The sequence below is a fragment of the Onychostruthus taczanowskii genome, unplaced genomic scaffold (assembly GCF_017590055.1).
Source record: "Onychostruthus taczanowskii isolate IOZ18803 unplaced genomic scaffold, ASM1759005v1 scaffold34, whole genome shotgun sequence".
Taxonomy (NCBI): Eukaryota; Metazoa; Chordata; class Aves; order Passeriformes; family Passeridae; genus Onychostruthus; species Onychostruthus taczanowskii.
The window spans coordinates 7,329,866-7,350,745 of record NW_024500794.1 but is presented as its reverse complement, the minus strand read 5'-3'; the positions used below and the strand labels follow the sequence as shown (position 1 = coordinate 7,350,745).

The 20,880-nt window shown below is 40.2% G+C and overlaps 1 protein-coding gene across 2 annotated transcripts; it reads left to right on the top strand.

The window, feature by feature from the left end:
* Nucleotides 1-9,824: 9,824 nt before the first annotated feature.
* Nucleotides 9,825-20,569, top strand: TAGLN3 (transgelin 3). Of its 2 annotated transcripts, none has more exons than XM_041410875.1 (5): nt 9,825-10,213; nt 10,675-10,856; nt 11,712-11,886; nt 16,398-16,500; nt 20,016-20,569. In XM_041410875.1, exons 2-5 carry the CDS (start codon nt 10,677-10,679, stop codon nt 20,155-20,157), a joined length of 600 nt encoding a protein of 199 aa, XP_041266809.1. In that variant the 5' UTR covers nt 9,825-10,213; nt 10,675-10,676; the 3' UTR covers nt 20,158-20,569. The 2 variants fall into 2 exon arrangements, with proteins under 2 accessions (XP_041266809.1, XP_041266810.1); XM_041410876.1 differs by having other exon boundaries at nt 10,057-10,213; nt 10,627-10,856.
* The last annotated feature ends 311 nt before the right edge of the window (nt 20,570-20,880 follow it).

Here is a 20,880-nt window from a genome sequence, read left to right as displayed (position 1 = left end):
TGAAACTGGATCAATAAGATGATTTTAATAGTACCTTCTTCAAAGTGGTGAGTATAGTGCCACAGAGCACCGTTGCCTCTTTCCCATGACTTGAGAGCTGTGCATTGCTGGGCACAGTGTCTGTTCAGCTGCGTGAGTCCAACCCTGAGAAGCTGTAAATGGAACTTGGTAGTTGAATAAGTCTTAAAATGTAAATCCATGGAATTTAGTAGGAAATGGATTTAATTGCAAATACGAATGTTACCTGGGTTTTGTACAGAAATACAGTACCCTTTGTACACTTGAGAGAGAGGCTGGAATTAGTTCAGGCTGGCCTTTATGTGTAACATCAGTGAAAAGCATATAATTGTTCCTGGGTTTATTATTTGAAGTAGTAAATGGCATCACTATTAGTACCTTAAAAGACTAGAGCTGCTGGGGGTAAGGTATTTCTAGAGAGTTTGTCATTTTCAGTTTTAGCTATGTCAGTAGAAGTATGCTGAACAGGGCTTTGCTGAGGGAGTGGGTTTTAATTGAAAAAAAACAAAACCAAAAAACCAAACACAAACAACTAAAGTTAGAAAAAACCCCAAAAAAACCACCACAGCAACAACAAAACCAAAATTTTGGATAAGTTCCTGTGAAGTACAGTTCTTTTTAGGCTTGCAAAAAACAAGCTGTGATGTGAAAAATCTGAATTTTGATATAAGAGTAAAAAAAGATGGCTCTTGTTTAGATGCAAATTTTCTACTTCAAGTGTACCAATTCCCTAACTCAGTCATAGAATGGTTTGGATTGGAAGGGACCTTAAAGATCATCTGGTGTTCCACTAGACCAGGTTGCTCAGAGCCCCATCCAACCTGTCCTTGAACACTTACAGAGATGGGCATCCACAACTCCTACAGGCAACTTGTTCTAGTGCCTCACAGTAAAGAATTTTTCCCTAATTATCTGATTTAAACCTACTCGCAAAGTTTGAACCCATTCTTCCCCTGTTCTGTCACAACATGCTCTTATAAATAGTGTCCATCCAGCTCAGGATGATCTAGATTGGGATAATTGCTTGAGGAAATTATAACATTTCATGAAATCTTGTTCCCAAGTTTTCTGGCATAGACTGTTCTTCTGTTTGTATCACTATGCAATTCACTTTAGTTTTAAAACCTCTGAAATAATGTTTCTAACTCTTGAGAAAGTTAATGCAAATGGCATTCTTGGAGTTGGAGCTGTGTTCATGTTCATGTACTGTTAAGCAGTTGTCATCATTATATGTGTTTGTATGACTTGCATCTGATAATACCTAAAAAACAGATTTTGTGGATTTTAAAGATGCAGTTAAATCAAAATTATTTCAAAACTTTGTGCCCTAAGCCATGATAGGTTTTTTAAATCCAGTTTTGTCACACCTTAGATTGGTTTGGCTCGTAATGGAAGAAGAGGCTGAAACAAGTGGACTGCAATAATTCCAAAGTAATTAATTTTAATGAATGCCAAGAGCTACCAGTTGTAATAGATATACTTTTTCTTCACATATATTAAAGTTACTTCAGTGACTGAAAAGTTTTGAGCCTTTTTTTAAAAGGGAGTTATACCTGTAAATATTCAATTTAATACTTCAGATAAGGTAAAGGCTTTGTGTGCCTGCATGAACTGTAGCTGTGTATTTGTCTTGAAAGAGTTGCATTGTATTTGTGCTTCATGTTAGCCTTTATTAAATAATTGATACTTTACAGGTAAGGTGTCTGTTGCAATGCCTTACAGCAAGACAGGTAACAGCAAATGGGAAGTGGAACAGTTGTGTAAAGAGTTTTCAGGAGGGTTTTTTTCCTTGTTTGCTGTTGGTGTTTTGTGTTGTTGCCCCCTCCATTATTCTGCTGTAATAACATGAGGTGGGAGAATTCAGTGTAACAGGGTTGGCACAATTGTTGGGAATACAAAACTGCAGCATTGGTTGCTGAAACCACACCATTACTGAAAAATCCTGTTTTCCTTCTCTGCTGGCTAAATGGAGATCATTTACAGTACAGGTACACCCAAAGTTTGTTACATACGGCCTAAACGCAAAGGCAGAGTAGTGTTTTGAAATTCAGGGAATGCTAGTGCCCTTCTCTCTGTGCTCACTTTTTGTTTTTGTAAATCTGGTTTGCTTAAATATGAAGAGGTAGACCTTGTGCAGACAGACCTTTTTCTCTGACTTTGCTGTAGTAATCCCACTGATATTTATCTTTGCAAACATAAGCATTTTCCCTGTGTTAATGCTGGAAATTATCAGAGTTTTGACTGTTGGCAGCTTTTCACGTTCAGATGCCTGAAAGAAGGGGTAGTGATAACTAGGGAGATTTACATCCTACCTCTGAGCAGCTGTTGACCTACCAGGAAGTTTTGACAATCTCAGATAATGTGGTATTCACATATTATGGTGTCATTCCAAATTGGTAGCGTTTTGTCCTCTGCATTAATGCCTGGGGCATTGCTTTTTTCTTTGCCAGTAGATGCCTACATAGTAATTATTTTCAGTATTAGTCATGTTTAAAAACTAGTATTTCATTCCTCTGTAGAGATACTGTATTAAAATAGGATATTACACACTTGGAAAGCTCTGCATTATGCAGATTTTTTAAATCCTTTGTAATTAATTGTGTTCTGTTTTGGGTTTTTTTTTTAAAGACTGCTGATTTGTTGACAAATGCAAAGCAATTTTGTGAACATATAATGTACATTTCCTCAACAATAAGCTTGATTCGCATGAAATAATCAGTTTCTAAGGCTTACTCAACTTGTTTCCTAACAAACAAGTGCTCTTATTCTGCTTATATTGAGCTGTGCTTCCACGATTTTAGATACATGTATTTTTGTCTTGTTAAATATTCTACTTGTTTTGTCTTTCCTCTTGTTTGGCTTTGTATTACACACCATCTGGTTTGGGTTTTTTGGTTTTGGGTGGGGGGTTTAACTAATTGGTGTTAAGTGTCTCATGTAGTTTCAGTTTAGCTAAGCTGTTTTCTCTTGCATCAACACTAAATGCAAAAAAGGCAGCGTTCACAAAAAAAGCCTGGCTGGATAGGCCTTAGAAGCACCACCTCCTGCTCTTTCATTTTTATGTTAATTTTGGTTACATGCTCTCTTGGACATGTTGTTATTCAATGGGGCTAAAAGATTTATGGTACATACTTTTCATATCAAATTAAAACGTGCTTAGAGGGGAACATTCAACCAGTGACTTGTCTGCAGCTGCTCAGCTATCTTCAGTGCTCCAGTCATGATACAATACAGAATTGTAACATTTTCTGAACTGGTGCTGTGGTCAGAGTTTCTATATTAGGTTTGTGCTTTTAATTTCTTTCTCCTCTGGCAGGAAAAAAAACCCAAAAAAGTTGGAGGGAAAATTGTGTCCTGGGGAATAATGAGATTTGAACTTTATTTCTAAGCTCAGTTGTGCTGTTAGAGAGATCTACCTTACCCTTTCACATTTTTTTAGTTTTCTTAAATGCTGAAAAGTTACGTTACACTAAAAGCTTTCGGGGAAATAGAAGAGGGCTCTGTGTTTGACCTGTCTTTGAGATGAGCAATCTCTCTGCTTTGTGTTGATGGCCATATTCATTAAGATGTGTATGAATGTAAAATTTCACCAAGGCTTGGTGAAAATTCATCAGCTATGTAAGGAATGCAGACAGAAATATCAAACTTCAGTGTGCACTCTCACCATTCTAAGTCTGTTCTTAAGCCCAGCAGGGACAAGAAGGGGAGAGGGAACTCAGCCATTGCATTAAATAGCAGCCAGCTTGCTGAGCATGAGGTTTTTTTAATGCCCCTGTCAATGGCACTTTGCTTCTGGCAGGTATTTTCTAAGGGAAGATTTTACTGTTGGGAAAGAGAGAAAGAGGTGAAGAGTTTTCAGAAATGCACTGCTCATAGATTTACTGCTTGTTGGTCAGTTTTTATAGCTCACATTTGCTTTGTGACTGTAGCACCTCATCTCTCTTCAATATGTATTTGCATTGGGCATAAAAACATTACAGCCTTGGTCATGTAATATGTAAATCTAAATTACAGGACTTACTGCAGTATGGTTGTAGGCTTGACCTTGTATTTCTCTTTCAAGTCCTGCCATATGTATGTTATGTGGTCCAGTGCTTCTTTTCCATTAAGAAATGGGCATCCTCCTTATGATGCAGTAATTGCAGCTCACAGGTAAGACACATTTTCAACCTGCTACAGTCTCTTGATTTGTGTCTGGCAAAGAGCTTCAGCTAGCTCTGCGTTTATATTTGGAAGGAAAAGCAAATGACAATTCCTAAAACTTCCAGTCATTTGGTTCTGAAATTGAAATACATGTTTGAAATCTTTCTAGGCTAGCACGTGAAAGGTTGTGTTCTTTTTGGGCCTTCTGATCCGCACCATGCTGTCTACTTGCCTCCCACTTGGCAACATGAGAAGGTCACTGCTGCCTGCTGGGGTGGAAGCAGGTGTTTGTGTCAGTGGCAAAGGTCTGCTGAACAGCAGCATGCTTAGGGGTTGGAGTGATGCAAGTGGGCTGCCCAGACTGTAGCCTGGGAAAAGCATTCCCTGAATCCTGCCTAGGATCAGATCTCAACCATACAAGAATCCTCGGTTTGGGGTTTAATTGGTTATGGCTTGCTGGCAGAAAGTGTGCCAGAATGTGCTAGTTCTTGGGACAGTGCCTCTTGAAAAAGTTCCTTAGAGCAAAGCTAAATCCCTAACCATAAGAAGCAGCATTTTATGTAGTTAGAGGATTTGATCTTTTAGGGGGTTTTTGTTTGTAAATTCTGCTGTCTGTTTTGACCTATATTTCACTGAAATAAAGATGCTACTTCCTTTCTGTTCTGCTGTGAATGTGCATTGCAATGTATAATTTTCAAACCAAAGTAGTTCTCATGAGGTACTGTTTTAGTTGGGGAGAGATAAGCAATTGACATGAAACTTTCTGGGCTTCTTTCAAAGGAGAATGCAGCACAAAACTTAAGAGATCCTGAGAATTCAAATGCACAATTTACCTCCAAGGTCATCTTGAGTACTGGGAATGCTGCCAATTATACCCACAGGAATTGGTTTCCAGTGCTAAGTGGTAACTGTTTTTGCTGGCAAGCTGCTTGGAAGGTGGTCAGTTGTAGCCACAGCTCTCTCCATAGAGAGCAGCAGGCATGACTTTCCCAGGCATTTTCCTGGGGAAGGCTGTGAGAAGATCAGAGAAAAGAATGAGAAACAATTCTTATCTCCACTTGCTGCACCTGTTGTTGTGCACACATGGAATGTGTTATGGAGATTGGTTTACCAAAGGGTGATTTATTAATTGGACACTGGTGATGGTGCTTGGATTGATTGACCAATTGGATCAGTCTGTATCGGACTGTCTGTAAGGGTGATGAGTTTCTTTATAAGAAGTATAGTATAATATAGTAGAATAAAGCAATTGATCAGCCTTCTGCAATCATGGAGTCAATGCTAATTATTATCCAGTTGGAGGCCTGTGACGACACACTGACACAAATTCCAGAAACACTCTTGTTCATGGCAGCTGTAGGAACTGCCTTGTTCTGCAGGCTGGAGTATTGGTGCATTCTCTTTTGTCACATAAATAGGAATGTCCTTCTTTACTGAATCTCTTTTCTTTTAAACCCAAATTTGAGGTGTTCCAAGTACGCTCTTGCTTGGGGCATAACATCTTCAGAGCTGGCAAAGAAACCTTTTTGTGGGTAGAAGGGAAGATACTTGCTTCAGTTAGCATGTTTTGTCTTTGAGGACATCTAGATTGTAGATTTCAAAGTAATGAGGAAGTTAGAATTTCTAAAATTAATGTTGTCCCCTGGTTCTGGTAACTCTGCCACCTGTTTTTGCACAGTTAAAAGGAGGGCAATATTCCAATATTACCTTTTCCCCCTAGTCTGACTAGTTCTCTTGTGTCTCATCTACAGCTATCTTATGACAAAGCAAGGCCATGCATAAAACCAAGGCTCTGCAGAGCACTTTCCTGCCTTGAAGCTCCCAGTAAAAGGCCCTATATTTGAACTGAGCTTGTACTGGACCTGAGCATCCCCTCTGCAACTCTAGAAAACTTGACATCACGCATGGACATTCGTACAGGAAGGATCTTTGAGAGCTCTTCTGAGGTTTCCTTTTGAAGGGAGGTGCTGTAAACTTCAAGTGTTGGAAAACTCCCTATTTTTGTTTTGGTTGTTTTGTTGGTTTTTTTTTTTTTTTTTAACTTAGTAGTGAAAGGTCCATTATTGTACAGTGGCATACCAGGGAAATGGAGCCTGGGCTTCACAGTTATTCCTATTGCTGGACAGCTTTGTGTGATGGGGATTGAACCCACCATACTTTGTAAGATTGTGCTTGGGATAGCTGAAATACCAGGCTCTTTCTAAGGAATGAATCTGACAAACCATGAATCTGACACTGTGGCAGGATAGGTTTTACATTTTTTAATGTATTCTAGTTGCAATACATTGAAAGCTATTGAGTTACTCTGGATCTACACGTGGGTAGTGAGCTAGTTAATGTCAGTTGTTGGTTTTGGCAGCATTTATTTATAGGCTTACAAAGATATTTTTCAATTTATAGGATAATATTGTGATTATCTGGGAGCATAAGGGGAGTCATGGTGCTTACAGGCATGAAATACTTGTTCAATTATTCAAGCTTCAGTCCTAGTTTTTAGTCATAAATTCTAGTCTTGTGTTGCCAAGAAAAATAAGAGGACAAAATCCGTTAGAAGCAGTAGGTGAAACGTTCTAATGGTAGTTCCTTTGTGTTGTAAACCTCCCCTTTCTTCCACACCACATTTCTAACCATCAGGCTTTAATCTGCCTCTGTCTGACATAAGGAACTTGAGCTGCTTCAGTTTTTCTTTAACTTGTAGGCACATGTTCTTGCCATTTCTTAACTTCTGGTTTTGGTGAGATAAACAGGTAGATGTGATTACTGTAAAAGCTCTAATTTTCAGTCCTCCACTTATTTAAATTTACTTTACTCTTCCACTCCTTTTTATGAAGAGTAGTTGTCAGAACTGGATAAGATATTCCCATTGCTGTTGGTGTACCTCCCATGTTTTATTCAGCCAAGCTCTTCAATCATAGTGTCTTACCCAACATCTTCATCGTCCTCTGCATTTTTTTACATCTGTTTTGTCATAGGACCGAGTGGTGCATTCTTAAAAGTATTTTTTTCAATGATTGCTGGACTTTGGCTGCAATAAGACGCTTTTTGTCTGCTTTCACATAGACTGCTTTCAAAGTTTATCTTTTTTGCTTACTCACATGTGGAAACCCAGAGCACCAGGAATATTTCTCTGTCTGCTCTGGGGTGTCCTGACCCCCAGGAGAGCACTGACTTTGACCCTCATTCATGGAGAAAGTTTCCTAGACTTCAAGATAGACTAGAATCCACAAAAGCGTGAAATAGATTATATAGAGTAGTGTAGGTGTATCACTTGGTGAGAAATTTAGATTTTGGGATTTTTAGTACGTTGTGAATGGAAGCAAGATGGAGGGCACAGGGTGTCATCCTGGGTTTCTTCTTCATGCTTTTTCTTCCTTCTTCTTCATGGGTTTGAGTGGCATTTTGTAATTAGGCAGAAAAGTCCACATTGCGGGCTCTTTGGGATCAGTTATTGGGTTAAAAGGGAAAATAACCTAGATGTCATTTCTTAATTGGATAGTTTAGTCTTAAAAGACCTTTTAACAAGAGATAGTTAGCCATTTTGTGCCTTCTAATGAAAAGCTGCTGAACTCACAGTTTTCACTGATTTACTGATAAGAAATAATAAACACCTAAGTCCGAACATGAACTACTGTCTCAAGTGCCTTCAGTCCAGGCCCAGAGAAACCAACAACTGGTACCCCCACACTCACAAGAGCTGGGATCTTCTTAGGAGCCCAGGGGTTTTTTGTTGACTTTTAATAACATTAACTAGTTCAGGCCTGAGAACATATTTTTGTACAAACTGAATAAAATATACACCATCATTAATGATTTTTCAGTTACAATCATATTACAGGATTGACTAGTTAACCAGCTTTATATTAGAATCAACATGTCATGGAGTAGCCAACTCTAATATATTACAGAGCCTTTAGTAAATTGCATCAACGTTATCACTTAAAAAAAAATTATTCTATTGTTTTCCTCAGGATTGATGACACAGAAACCAGGCTTATGATTTGTTTAGTGGTACCTGCAGTTTCCCAGTTTTTCAAAGCCTTATTAAAAATTTATATTGATGGGCAAGCTTTTCAGCTTTCCCAGTGTGGAATGGTCCCTCGAGAACAGGTTGCACAGCCAACATCTGTGAAGTGGGAGACCTCTGCTCTGCAGCTTCGGAGAGTTAAATTACTCATCCCTGCCTCCAAGTTAGGAAACAGGCAAAGGTAGGTGACTTTCACAAAATCTTGTTGCCAAGGAGCACTGAGCCCCCTCGTGTGACCAGAAACAGCCAGGCACCCTGGGTAGCTCCCTTCTAAACAGAAGAACACAAAAAGATCTGAAAGTGCAAAATAAAGCTTATTGGTTGTGCCACTGGCCACAGAGTGTGAAGCCCAGCCCTTAACATCTGCTTGAAGGGAAAGGATGTCAAATTCTGCCTCTTTCCTGTTGCAGCTGCAGCCTGTTACTTCTCTGATCTCCAGGCTGGGCTTGCAGCCTCGGTTCCTGCGCATCCGCTGTGCCTTCAGCCCCGTGCTCACTGAGACAGAAAGTGCTCAAGTGGTGGCCCTGTCACGTAGCATGCTCTGAGTTATGTAATCAAGTGCTTCATAGGAGTTTAGAACTACCAGTGCAGAGAAGAGAAAGCACTAAATGAAATGCCTGTGGAGGACAACAGTGAATTAGGTAATCTATTAAATTTTTCATCTCTTGGGTCTCTTCAAGCCCAACAGCATCAGAAGCAGTATAAGTCTGAGAATTCAGAATCTTAAAATGAGAAAGTAATGGATGAAGAGCTCATTATGAAACAAAAATATGTGGAGCTGTATTGCTTTTCCCCCTTTTTTTTCCTTTCTGAATACAGCAGCAGGACTTTTGTCCACCAAACTGATTATGAGTCCATCTTGGGTTTATCAACCTTCTTGCATATCAAGCTGAACATTAATCATTTGCTAAAAGGAAACTATTTCCTATTAGGGTGGATAATACAGCATGAATGAAAGATATTTTACAGTCTTGCGTAGCTCGGAAAGAAGCAAAGTGATTTTATTTAATATAGGATTAAATCAGACTGCAAGAAAAGTCTCGTCTTAACTCTTCTCTCCCCTTCCACATTGTATGAGTGGTATAATCAAAATTTAAACGACTGTATATGGGCATAGCTCTCTTTATATTGCTGGAGGTGAGCTGACTCATAGCAGCAGAAAATAAAATCCTTGTGCTTTATAGTAGGTTTGCTGCTTTTCAGTGGTTTCAGTGGTTTGAGTTGTTTCTCAGGACACCATTCCACTATTTGATAGCCTAATATATATTGATGAGAGGGCGATAATAGTATCTACTATCTATAATAAATCAATTAAAATAATAATAATATAAAATTATTATAAAATAATAAAAATAATAATAAATTATACTATCTGCTTTCTCTTCCTTACTTTTCATCCTCTTGTCCCCTTGTTCAAACTTTTTATCAGCATTTGAACAGGGAAGAGGAAAAATTATTTGTCACACTTTCATCCTGTTATTGATGTGCAGAACAGGGAGAAAAAAAGGTTTGTTTCTGGCTTATGACAAAAAATAAACTAGATGTGTGGTAATTTCTGTCACATGCATTTAACATAGTGCCTCTATTTGTGTTTCTGCCTATCTGTTAGAGTGATGCTTGCTGCAATTTGGGTTGATGCAGACTAGGTGGAGTAAATCTGAGCTGGTGGGGTGAGCAGCGCAAGGCTGAGGAAAGATGCATGAAAACAGACCACAGATGGGAGAGATAAACAGGATCCCCGGGCTGTGACTGAGGAGGCAGGTCTCTTTAATGGCTCTTAGCAACGCCCCTGCCCTGACCCTTCTCATATGTGAGGAAAATCAAATCAATACACTGTTCTTCAAACCACGATGCTGCAGCAGCAGCAGGGCATTGTGGCAGCCTTCGTCTCTTAAATTCATCTTCGCTTTTCAGTGTGCTGCTTTCTGGATATCCATCCTTGCATCTCTGCTAAGGAAGACTGACTGCATCTTTAATTGGATTGCTTGAGCTCCCATGCACAACCTTCTTCTTATTAGCAAGTATTAGGTAGGCAATTTTAAAGTGCTTTTGGATTTGCAGGCTGCTGTAACATTGATCTGACAACCCTATTGTATTCTCTGTAAACATAGCAGAATCTTCTCTTTAAAACCTACTGTGTTTTAAATCTTGCTTTTTTCTGTTTTTGTGAAAACCTACTGTGTTTTAAATCTTGCTTTTTTCTGTTTTTGTGGTTGGGCAGGGGGGACTGCTGTTTTTTTCCTTCCTTTTAAAAAAAGATGTAGCTGATTTGTGCTTTTGGAAAAGGATATTCCCTCGTTGATCCCTCCCCTGTTCTGTGGAGCTATAACCCAGTGCCATACAGTTACTTGCAGTGTTGATGAACATCTGTTCAACTGTCTAACATTTAGGGCAGGCTGCTCAGTCTTTTATCCTTTAATTTTCCTGTGCATACTTCAAAGGTGTGGACTGGGACTGTGCCCACTGAGTAAGTCCTCCCTTGTTTCCAGAGATGGCTAACAGAGGACCAAGCTATGGCTTAAGCCGAGAAGTTCAGGAAAAGATTGAACAGAAATACGACGCAGAATTAGAGTCTAAGCTGGTGAACTGGATTATTGTGCAGTGTGGAGAACAGATAGAGCACCCTCCTCCTGGAAGGCAACATTTTCAGACCTGGTTGATGGATGGAACAGTGAGTTTTGTCCAATTGCCCACTTTCATGTTTTTATTTGCACAGTGCTCCTGTGTTCTGTCTTCATTTAGATAAATTGATCAGAGCTCATGGTCAGTGCAGAAATAGATGTCTTAGTATCCGATTTATTTCCTTTTGACCAAGAGTCTTAATCTCAGAATGTAAATTATCCTGCTAGTGCACTGAGATCAGTACAATATTTATGATTCTTATGAGTCATGCATGTTTTATATATAAGTATGACTCATTCCTTCAGCTTTTTCTCTCATGCAGTTAAATGAGATTTTTCTTTTTAAAGAAAGATGTATACTTTTATCTTAAAGAAATAATCAGTGTTGACAAGGAAAGGCAAAGAGATATAGCACATTTGAAGGATAGGATTGTGTCATAACTGTCTTCTTGGGAATAATTCTGTAGCTAAAATATTTTTTTCCATTGCTTTATTGAACAACAGGTAGATGCTGCTGTTTGCAGTGGCTGTAAGACCATGCTAGTCATTGAATCTCTGCCAAAGTGACTTTAATAACATTTCAATTGATATTGCTTATTTTTTGGCTTGGGCATTAGGCTTCTTCTCTGTCAGTTGTTATATAACCTCCACCAATGATTGCTTTGTTGTTTCTAGCAGATTAGGATTTATATGGTTATGCTTTTGCCTCAGTTAATGAAAGCTTTAATGCTTTTCTAATATACTTTGATTATTATCAATTTCCTTTTTTGTTTTTAACTGAAGAAATTATGTCCCTAACAGAAACTGGCCAGATCAAAAGCATTTTGCAACATCATTTCATGTGCAGAAATTGCCTTCTAGTTCAGTGCCTGCTTTCTAATTTTGTTTCTGTCTTTATCTCTCAGCTGTTATGCAAGTTAATAAACAGTTTGCATCCAAAGGGAAACGAGCCTATTGCAAAGATCTCTGAATCAAAAATGGCTTTCAAGCAGATGGAACAAATATCTCAGTTCTTAAAAGCTGCTGAAATATACGGAGTAAGAACAACAGATATTTTCCAGACAGTGGATTTATGGGAAGGTAAAAATAATAAACTGAAAGTCAGTTTATAGTCTTCATTTTACTTTGCTTTGATGTGCATTTTGTCTAGGCATATTCTCTAATGAAATTATCTTTTGTTTCTGTTTGCCTTACCTCATTACCATGTTCTTCCAGTGCTGCATTATTTCCTCTGAGGGATTTATATTGCCCTGAGGGCATAACAGAACGTTTCCAAGCTCGTGTGTTATCCAAAACCCCATAATTCTGATAGAAATTCACAGACCTAATAAAACAACTGCTCTCTCTGTTAATTATTTCAAGGTAAATAGCTCCTAATAAGAACACGGAAAACCCTGATTTTCTGATGACAAAATTTTATTGCAGTCTTCAAATTATAAGCAAAGCTTAATTTGGAGCTGAGAAATGCATTCTCAGGAGCATATGTGCCTCTGTGAAGCTTATGAAGGTTCATTTATGACTAGTGAGAAACAAAACTCACTGCTTAATGCTGCATTAGCTGACCTTCTCTCTCTAAGGAGACAATCTTTTAGGAGAGGTCACTATGGCAACAGCAAAGAAACTCAGCGTGCTCCTGTGGTTTTACAGTAAGGCAGGTGAAGTCTTACCATCCCAGGCTTGAAATGGAAACTGCTTGTTCTAGTAGCTGAAGAGCTGTGTCATTTGTGCATTCATGGGGCTGGTTTTGCCCGCTTCTATGGTGGTACAGCCCGTCCTGGTGCTCTAACCAAACACACTGTACACCCTGCATCTCCCTGGACAAGGGATGCAATGCTTTGCTTGAGCACTCAGAGCAAAGACAGCTGCAGAGCAGTGAAAGGCACATATGAAAGGGTCAAAAATCTTCAATGAGAATCAAACAGTGGAAAGAGGAAAATAATCCACTGAGAAAGCTGGCCAGCTTAGTTTGTGTAGGAGTACATATCAAAAGAAAAAGTGGGGTATGTTTTCACAGGCAGTCAGAATATATGTGGAAGAGATCACTCCTCTGAAGGACAGCTGGAGAAATGAAAGACTAGGGAGCTCTTCATGAATGGGTTAGAGGAAAAGGACATACTGACAGATAGTGTTACTGGGATCTGTAAATGTCTCAGTGCCAGATTTGCTTGACAAATCCATACCTTTGGCACAAGTGCAGGATTGTTTCTTCCAGTTCAGTCTTTAGTGTTTTATGAAATCTATCCCTACATGTCTTAAATGAAGGGATGTTCACTTCCCTGAAGTAGCACCTTCCCACCCCTCAGCCTAGCAGACTGTTGAGAGAGAAGCTCCATCTAACTTGTAAGGGATGATAATCACTCATTTCCGATGTTATTCTTTACAGTCTTTTGCAACTCATAATGGCTTCCTACCAGGCATATGAAAATATGGTACATTGATCCTTATGAGGAAAAGGACTTGCTTTGAAGACATAATGCTTACTGCTAGTGGCTGTCTCCTAATTTCCTTTCACTCATCACCTTTTCTCAACAGACATAAGGTGAAAAGATAGTAACTTCTAGAGGACAGGAAGACAAAACACAACTTGCAAACTAGGAGGAAGACATACAAGGCTTTTCTTCACTGTTATTTTAATACTTCCAAAAGCTAATCTGTGACTCCTCACTTTCCCACTCCCTTTTCATCCTTCCTGCTGCTCATTTCAGTGCTGGGATGACATAGTATGTCTCTCCAGCAGTGAGAGCTCTTTTTGTCTCACTGTAACTCTGACCTCTGGCATCGGTGCTGCTTCAGGGCTGAATTGTCTGAACAGGGATGCCTTAGCTGGGCAGAAAGGACAATCTCTATTTCACTGTTTCATAATTGCAGCACTCCTACACCTCACACCATAATCTCTTTAGAAAGAGAGATATCAATGTATGTTTATAGGGAAAAAAGTGTGTGACTGAGAAACAGCTTTCCCCTGGCACTAATTATTTTCCATGAGCTTTTGCTTTGAAATTCTTAGCAATGATTAATGAAAATATTTTAGGATATGATCTGCTGTTGTCTGTTTCAAACTCGCTCAGTCCATCTGTTGCACTTCTCTTCATCTCTTTGGCTTCTTGATCCAGGGGAAGTACCACCTCTTTTTGGCCCCTTCTTACATAAATGTACTGTGCTGAGCAGCTTTTCCTGATCCACACCCAAGACGTGTTCGCTGCCTTTTACAGATGCCTCCTTGATATATTTCCAGGCAGGCAAGAGGCAGGTGAACCACTGGGTATTTGTTCAACATTTACTAAAAAGCATTTCAGGAGTACTTTGCAGAGTGATTCTCCATCTTTTTGTTTGAACCTTCTCCTTTGTGGACCTGGAGAGGAGGTCCTTCCAGATAGGTTTCGCCTAAAGAGAAAGGCTTGGCACAAGAAGTGAGCAGAAACCCCCTCCTCCTTGTTTTAAAAACAGTGCCAAGTTCCTCTACAAGGCTGTGTTATTCAAAGCACACTTCAGAAGACACTGAGATGCAGGAGTGTCATCAGGGTGGGTCCCTGAAATGAGGCTGAAGCTGTGGGCCAGGTGGGTGACCCACATGGCTGTCAATAAACAAGTACGGGAGCTGAGGGAAGGCACTGACTACAATTTGCTGCAATTCCAGAGTCAAACCTGGCTTCAGGGAAGGTGTATGATCCCTTCTGTCTGGTGACTGCAATGGAAATTTAAAATTTTCCCCTGCTTTATTTCTTTTATGCTGACAATCAAGCCCTTTGTATTCTTTGCTGGAGGAGGGCCAGTGACACAAGACCACCTGGATTCAGGTCTTCCCTCACCCACAGCGCTCCTCATATGCAGCAAGGAGTCTTGAAGAGCAGAGCTGTGGCTTTGTTTTGTCACGTGCCATTCAGCTCCCACTCACTCAGGTTTACCCCTGCAGCATCTCCCACTTGTCACTGACAAATAAAGCAGAGCTGAGCACAGAGCGTGGGGGGGCTGCCAGATGGCTCTGCAAGGCTGATCATCATATTTCACTGCCTGTCCTTTGTTCCTTTTGCTTTTTTCCTTTGCCTGCCATCATTATTCAGCTGATTCACTTTTCAATCCTTCTCCGCATCTCTTTTCATCCCAGGCAGTCACTGCTCTCCTGCTATATGGGAGGCATCCCAAGGACGTTGTATGTGGCATCTGTTACAGCATATGGTACATCTGCTGCTCCGGGAGCTCTCAGGGCTCCTGCCTCACGCTCCTCTGGGTGCGCCTGCGGACGTGCGCATGGGGAATGTCGGCTCTGCGGCCGCCCTCTCCAGCAAGGACCCCTCTGATGCAGTTTGCCTTAAATACAGTAAAATGCATCAGTTCTGGAGGGCTGACAATTTATTTTATGAGCAAATGGTCCCCTGCAGATAGGAATTTTATGAACTTTAGTAGTCTGTATGACAGCCACAGTTGGAAGCTGATAGATGTTTTCAGCTTTGGTGTGCTGTCCTCACTTCAGCCACTGTGTTACAGAGCCCTGGACTGCATCTGCCTGTAATCAGGGTGATGCACTACAGAAACACAGGGTTTCTCTAGTGTGCACTGCTCCCTTCCCTCTACACTCCAGCTCATCTCATTAGTACTGGTCCACTGGAGGTATTTCTGAATTCTGTTATCATCATGTCTCTGGTGTCTCCTTTTTTCTGAATTGTTTGTTTTCATATGTGAAGGGCCAGAATCAGATCTGTTAACTAGATACATTACTTTAGGAAAGAGGAAGAACTGGAATGAAAGAGGCAAGGGGAGTAATAGAAATGCTTATGGAAGGATTTCGTAAGGGAGAAGCAAAAGGCAGATTTCAAATAATTTACTACCTCACACAATTGGAAATACCTGGTGCAACTTATTTTTGCTAGAGGTAAAAGGTAGCGTGTGTGGATTGGGTCATGAGTTATGTAACTTCTATTTGGCTAAAGCTGAGACAAGCCCTGACTTTCTGAACTGAGGAATGAAGTAAAATAGCATAGGGAGAACATGGAAAAATAGTGGGCCAAATGGGAGAAATTAAAGGTATGAAACTGAATAGCATCATAGTATGTAGGAAGGTTTAGAAAGGTGCTTTGATGGTTAATTTGGGACGGACTGATAGAATTTATCTGCACAGGAGCTCCCAGAATGCTGTGAGCTCTGTTAGCACAGGGATTAAACTGACTCTGAATAAACTGAGACTCAGCACTGTTATTTAACACACTCTTTTCCTTCAGCCACATTTTACTGAGTATATTGTCATTATTTGCATACCAAAATGATCTCTCCTTAGGAGAAAATTTTGTCAAAGGGATTCTATAGACTTAAAATGGTATGGAGGAAGGCATGAAAATAATCAAAGGCCTGGAAACCTGGAAATGCCTGAAAAATTAAGTTTTGCTTTAACTCCATCCCTTTGTTGACTTTAATAAGCTCTTGTATGTCAGTACTTTCATTTCAGCAATGGTAAAATAACATTTATAATTCTATTAACACATATCTTCAGGGACCTCGGGAGTTAGTTAATACATCACATAAAACTGGTTTTCACTGTGCCAAGCTATTTGTTGAGCAAGAATTTCCTACATTAATGTCACTGTCTGGCTTTCTAGGGAAGGACATGGCAGCAGTGCAGAGAACCTTAATGGCTTTGGGCAGTTTGGCGGTCACCAAGGATGACGGCTGCTACAAAGGAGATCCGTCCTGGTTCCACAGGTAAAGTCCAGAGCTCAGCTGCTCAGAGCTGTCTTCCCTGGGAAGCTGGTAATATCATCTGCCTTTAGGCTTTAAGGAAATTTACTGGGAAAGGAAGGGAAGAATATTTCCCAAGTTTCCTTGTGATAGGGAGGTTTTTCTCTGGAGGCTAGAGAAGGGAAGCAGGAAAAGTGTATATTTGTCAGCAGGTTTGCTCCCTCACATCAGATAGCAGACAGAAAGACTAAGGAAGGCAAGGCTGTTAAGGATGTCTGTGAACCCCCAAGTAGCAACCCCTTCACTAAGCAAAGAGAAGGCATGAAGTCTCTTTACTTTTTTCATCAAACCAAAAATTATTTAATTTCTTAGGCTTCATTATTCTTGGGAAGCACTGCTTATCTGTGAAGAATTCTCTGTCTTGGCAAAGCTGTTTATTTGTTCTGAAATTCCATTTATTTTGGCCAGGGAGGGACAGGAAGAAAAGGAAATCCTCCTGCAGTTACTCTCCTGCCCCACAGGCATATTATTGACATAAGTTTCTGCCATCCAAGAGTATCTCTTACACAGAAATGTCGAAGGCAGGTTAGCTAAAAGAGTTGACTGCTTGTCTTTTCTTTGCTTGAATTTTCTGATGTCTAGGTGAGGCTTAGCAAAAATAAAGCAAACTTCACTTTGTTTGTCTTAAACCCTGAGCTGGTTAAACTGAATCTGAGATTTGAATTTTAGGTGAATAAATGCAGACTCCTATGCATTGTTTTTATGAAATCAAGTTACATTAACTTAATACACTGCACAAATAGATTTATATTTACAGAATATAATTAGGTTTAAAATTGATTTAAAATCCAATTACATTCTTTAATATAAACCAGACATGAAATCACTATGACCCAGACAGGCTTATTTGTTTTATGTAACTAAAACAAAGTCCCACATGGAAAAATTAATTTTCATCTAGACTCTTAATTGTGGGTGGGAACAGTTTTTGTTGACATGGATGAAGATATGATCACCTCTCTTCTCTTCTAGCTGTCTGTCCAGCACATACTACTTGGATAGCCAACCCATATCCATTGCAGTCCCTGTGAAATACCATCTTACAGTTGCTGCCTTAAGGAAAGCCAGTGTTATGGCATGTTGCCAGTCAGGAGCTGTTTCCTGAGTAGCTTCCCTATCCCTTCAGGCAGACCAAACCCCCTCACTGCCACCCAGTGTTACTCATAATTCAGGGCTTTCAGGGTGATTCTTAATCACCTTAAGTTGAATTGAGAGACCAGTATCAAATGGCATAAGAGTATCTGTGCAGGGATCAACAGTGATTAGGGTAATGCCGCACTTACCCTAAGCCATTTAACTTTCCATTGCCAGTGTTTCACATTCCCAGTGCCATCAGACGGATGTCCCTGTCCTTACATAGCAAGATTCATGGATCCATATGTTTGTTATTCTGTGGCTTGGCAAACACAAGCAGTAGTGTAAAGTTGGCACAAAAATTTGACAGATCTGGTGGGCACAGTTTTAGGTAAGAGTGACACTGGACAGGCCAAACAGAACTTGACATAGTATGAGACATGGCAGGTGAGTAGACTTGCCTTCGTCTCTTTTCTTAGTCTCAGTTAAGGCCATTTCCACTCATCTAAAAACAAATCTCATACATGTTATCTGTAAGACCATCATACACTAAATGTGGGGCTTGTGATGGTACAAATAACACTATATGATCCAAGCCATATATGTAATCAACTTTTATTAGCCTATCCAGGCTATTCTTTAGTATCTCCTTTTATTTCTTCTTTGCAGTTCTCATTTTTTTCCGTGTTTAATTACTTTTGACTTTCTGTGGAAGTACTCATCAGCATAGCAAAAAATTCTAGGAGGAAAGAGAAAAGAACAGTACAATACTTTCCTGTTTTTTAAATTAAAATAGAGGCAGACACAGTGAACCTGAGATTCAATTAGGTAACAGGAGTTGTTCTAAAAACATCCTCTCATGGAGATCCTGGCAGTAGTTTGCTGCCTGTGTAAGTATTCTGGAAAAGAAATTAAGCAGCAGTGAGAGAGGTCTGCTTTCTGAGGCATCACAGTTCTGTGTGCCTCCCCCAAAACAGAGTTTTTTCTGGCAAGAGCTGTGGGATCTGAGAGCCTGTGATGGGCCTCTATAAGCCCTCTTACTAGTCTATACTTCACCACTTGAGGACTCATTCTGGAAAATGACTGGTCAGTCCTGGTGTCCTGTGGATCTTTCTCCCCCTTCCACTTTCCTGGGCTTTCACGTGGACATGAGTTCGTCTCCCACAATTTCCTGAGCACCCTGAGCCTAGCAGAGGGTTTAAGTGCTTTTTTGGACTTGAGCCAGGGTTGTCAGCACAGTGCAGGATCTGACTCTCACAAGAGAGGGTCACGTTGATGGTTTTCAATCACAACAGGTACCTAACCTAGTATTCTCATCTAGTGAAGGGGTGGGGAAGAAGAGGGGAACTGTAACTCAATGCCATATTGCTGCATAACCTGTAACCTAATCACAGGACAGACACATCAGGGAAATAGATTCTACCCACGTGGGAGTAGGGTCTGGTAGATGGAAAGCCTCCCTCAGTCTGGGACTCTGCCAATTCATATGGTTCATTTGATAACAACAGGCTGATCCTTCTCCATTGCAAATTGCTTGTTTTCCCCATCTATTAGAAATGAAAGATGATCCAAGATGAACAGTTTCTTGCGAGGCAGCAGAGTGCAAACTTTTCTCCTTCTTCTTAGCTGCCACTTTGGCCTTCAGTGCTATTTTCAGAGAGAAAAAGGCTTCTTTTATGTTCCAGCAAATGTTCATTGATCCAAAGGGCTTTTGAGACCAGGGACACTGGACAAAAGTGGTCAGTATGTTTTGACAGAAGATAAAGAACTGTCATACAGTTAAGACACAGGTGCAAAGGGCAAAGCCTATTGCTTAGGAGGCGAGAGATCTGGAAATGGCAACAAGGCAAACATTCTGTCCTGCTGACAACCAGTATCCCCTCTGCAAATATGATCAAGTCCCTTCTCTGACCCACTGCTGCCCTGGGTACACTCAGCTTTTATTTACTCCACTGACTGAAATTACTCCAGTTTTTACTGTTGCTCTAGACAGGTATCAACTTGTCGTGCAGCACAGGTAAGTGTCTCATGGATCAGATCCCATGGACTACAGCTGTTAAGAACTATAGGGCTCAACACAAATTAACACTATTTTGTGTTTTATATATAACACTTCTTGAATAGTTTACCTGTCACAGCTTCTGGGGAAGTCCCTTGGGGTTCTGCAATAGCAGGGACAGTAAAAGTGTAAAGTACTGTAGGTTTGACTAGAGCATTACTTCTATCTGCAGGAAAGCAATTAGCCCAGCCAGTATTGTCCAGCACATGGGATGGGGCAAATGACTTAATGTATTACAAAGGATATGAGCCAATTTCAGACTGATTTTCATGGTCACAATCCCTGTGTTATTTCATGATCCTACACAGAATGATGATATGTATGTATGTTGCTTTTTTGTGGACAGGAAAGCACAGCAAAATCGACGAGGATTTTCAGAAGAGCAGCTTCGGCAGGGACAGAACGTAATAGGCCTTCAGATGGGGAGCAACAAAGGAGCATCACAGTCGGGCATGACAGGCTATGGGATGCCAAGGCAGATTATCTAAAAGCATCTCTGTCTGTGGAGAAAACACTCCTCTGCAGCATGGTCTGTTAAGAAAAAAAAAAAAAAAGAAAAAGAAAAAAAAGCTTATTAGTTCCTTTTCTGCCTGGTTTTTAATAGTTAGTGCTCTCTAAGGTTTGGGGTATTTTTGGTTTGGTTTGTTTTCTTTGCAGCTGCAAGAGTTCGCCTAGGAACTTGGGTTTTGTGGTGGTGTGTGTCAGTTCACAGCACGTGCGCACTGCTGCCTCCTACTTTTCACTTCTGAACTATGCAAATACAATTATTCTGTATTAATTTATTGGCAAAGTGTTATCTTCCATATTTGTCTCACACTGCACTTGTATTTCAACCAGTAACCTCGTTCTTCAATCAGTGATGATATTGTTTGACTGAAGAATAAAGACGAAATAAAGATACTTCAAAGACTCATTACTTAAAGGAGGTAAAAACTGAAACCAACAACCACATGGTACTGTGCAGATGAGTTAAATATTTTCAATGGTCAATCTCTCTCATCTCTAATCCAGAGCGCTCTCTGAATGACTCCCTGCTATAGTGTTTACAGTCTGTGTTAAATGTTCAATTCAGTGTTTGTCTAAAGGCACACCCAAGGTATTTTCCTAAAAAGAGGAAAAGATTTATTATCCACTGAGTCTGATTCATGTAGTCCCAGCCAATCTAGCTCGGAATTTTCTTGACCTAGTGTGCTGGGTCATCTGCAGCCCAC

Excerpts from the sequence above, each read along its gene's own strand:
- TAGLN3 (XM_041410875.1), top strand. The coding sequence starts at position 10,677 with ATGGCTAACAGAGGACCAAGCTATGGCTTAAGCCGAGAAGTTCAGGAA. Across the intron at positions 11,887-16,397 it reads GACAGTGGATTTATGGGAAG|GGAAGGACATGGCAGCAGTG; the intron begins GTAAAAATAATA and ends CTGGCTTTCTAG. Across the intron at positions 16,501-20,015 it reads GATCCGTCCTGGTTCCACAG|GAAAGCACAGCAAAATCGAC; the intron begins GTAAAGTCCAGA and ends TTTTGTGGACAG.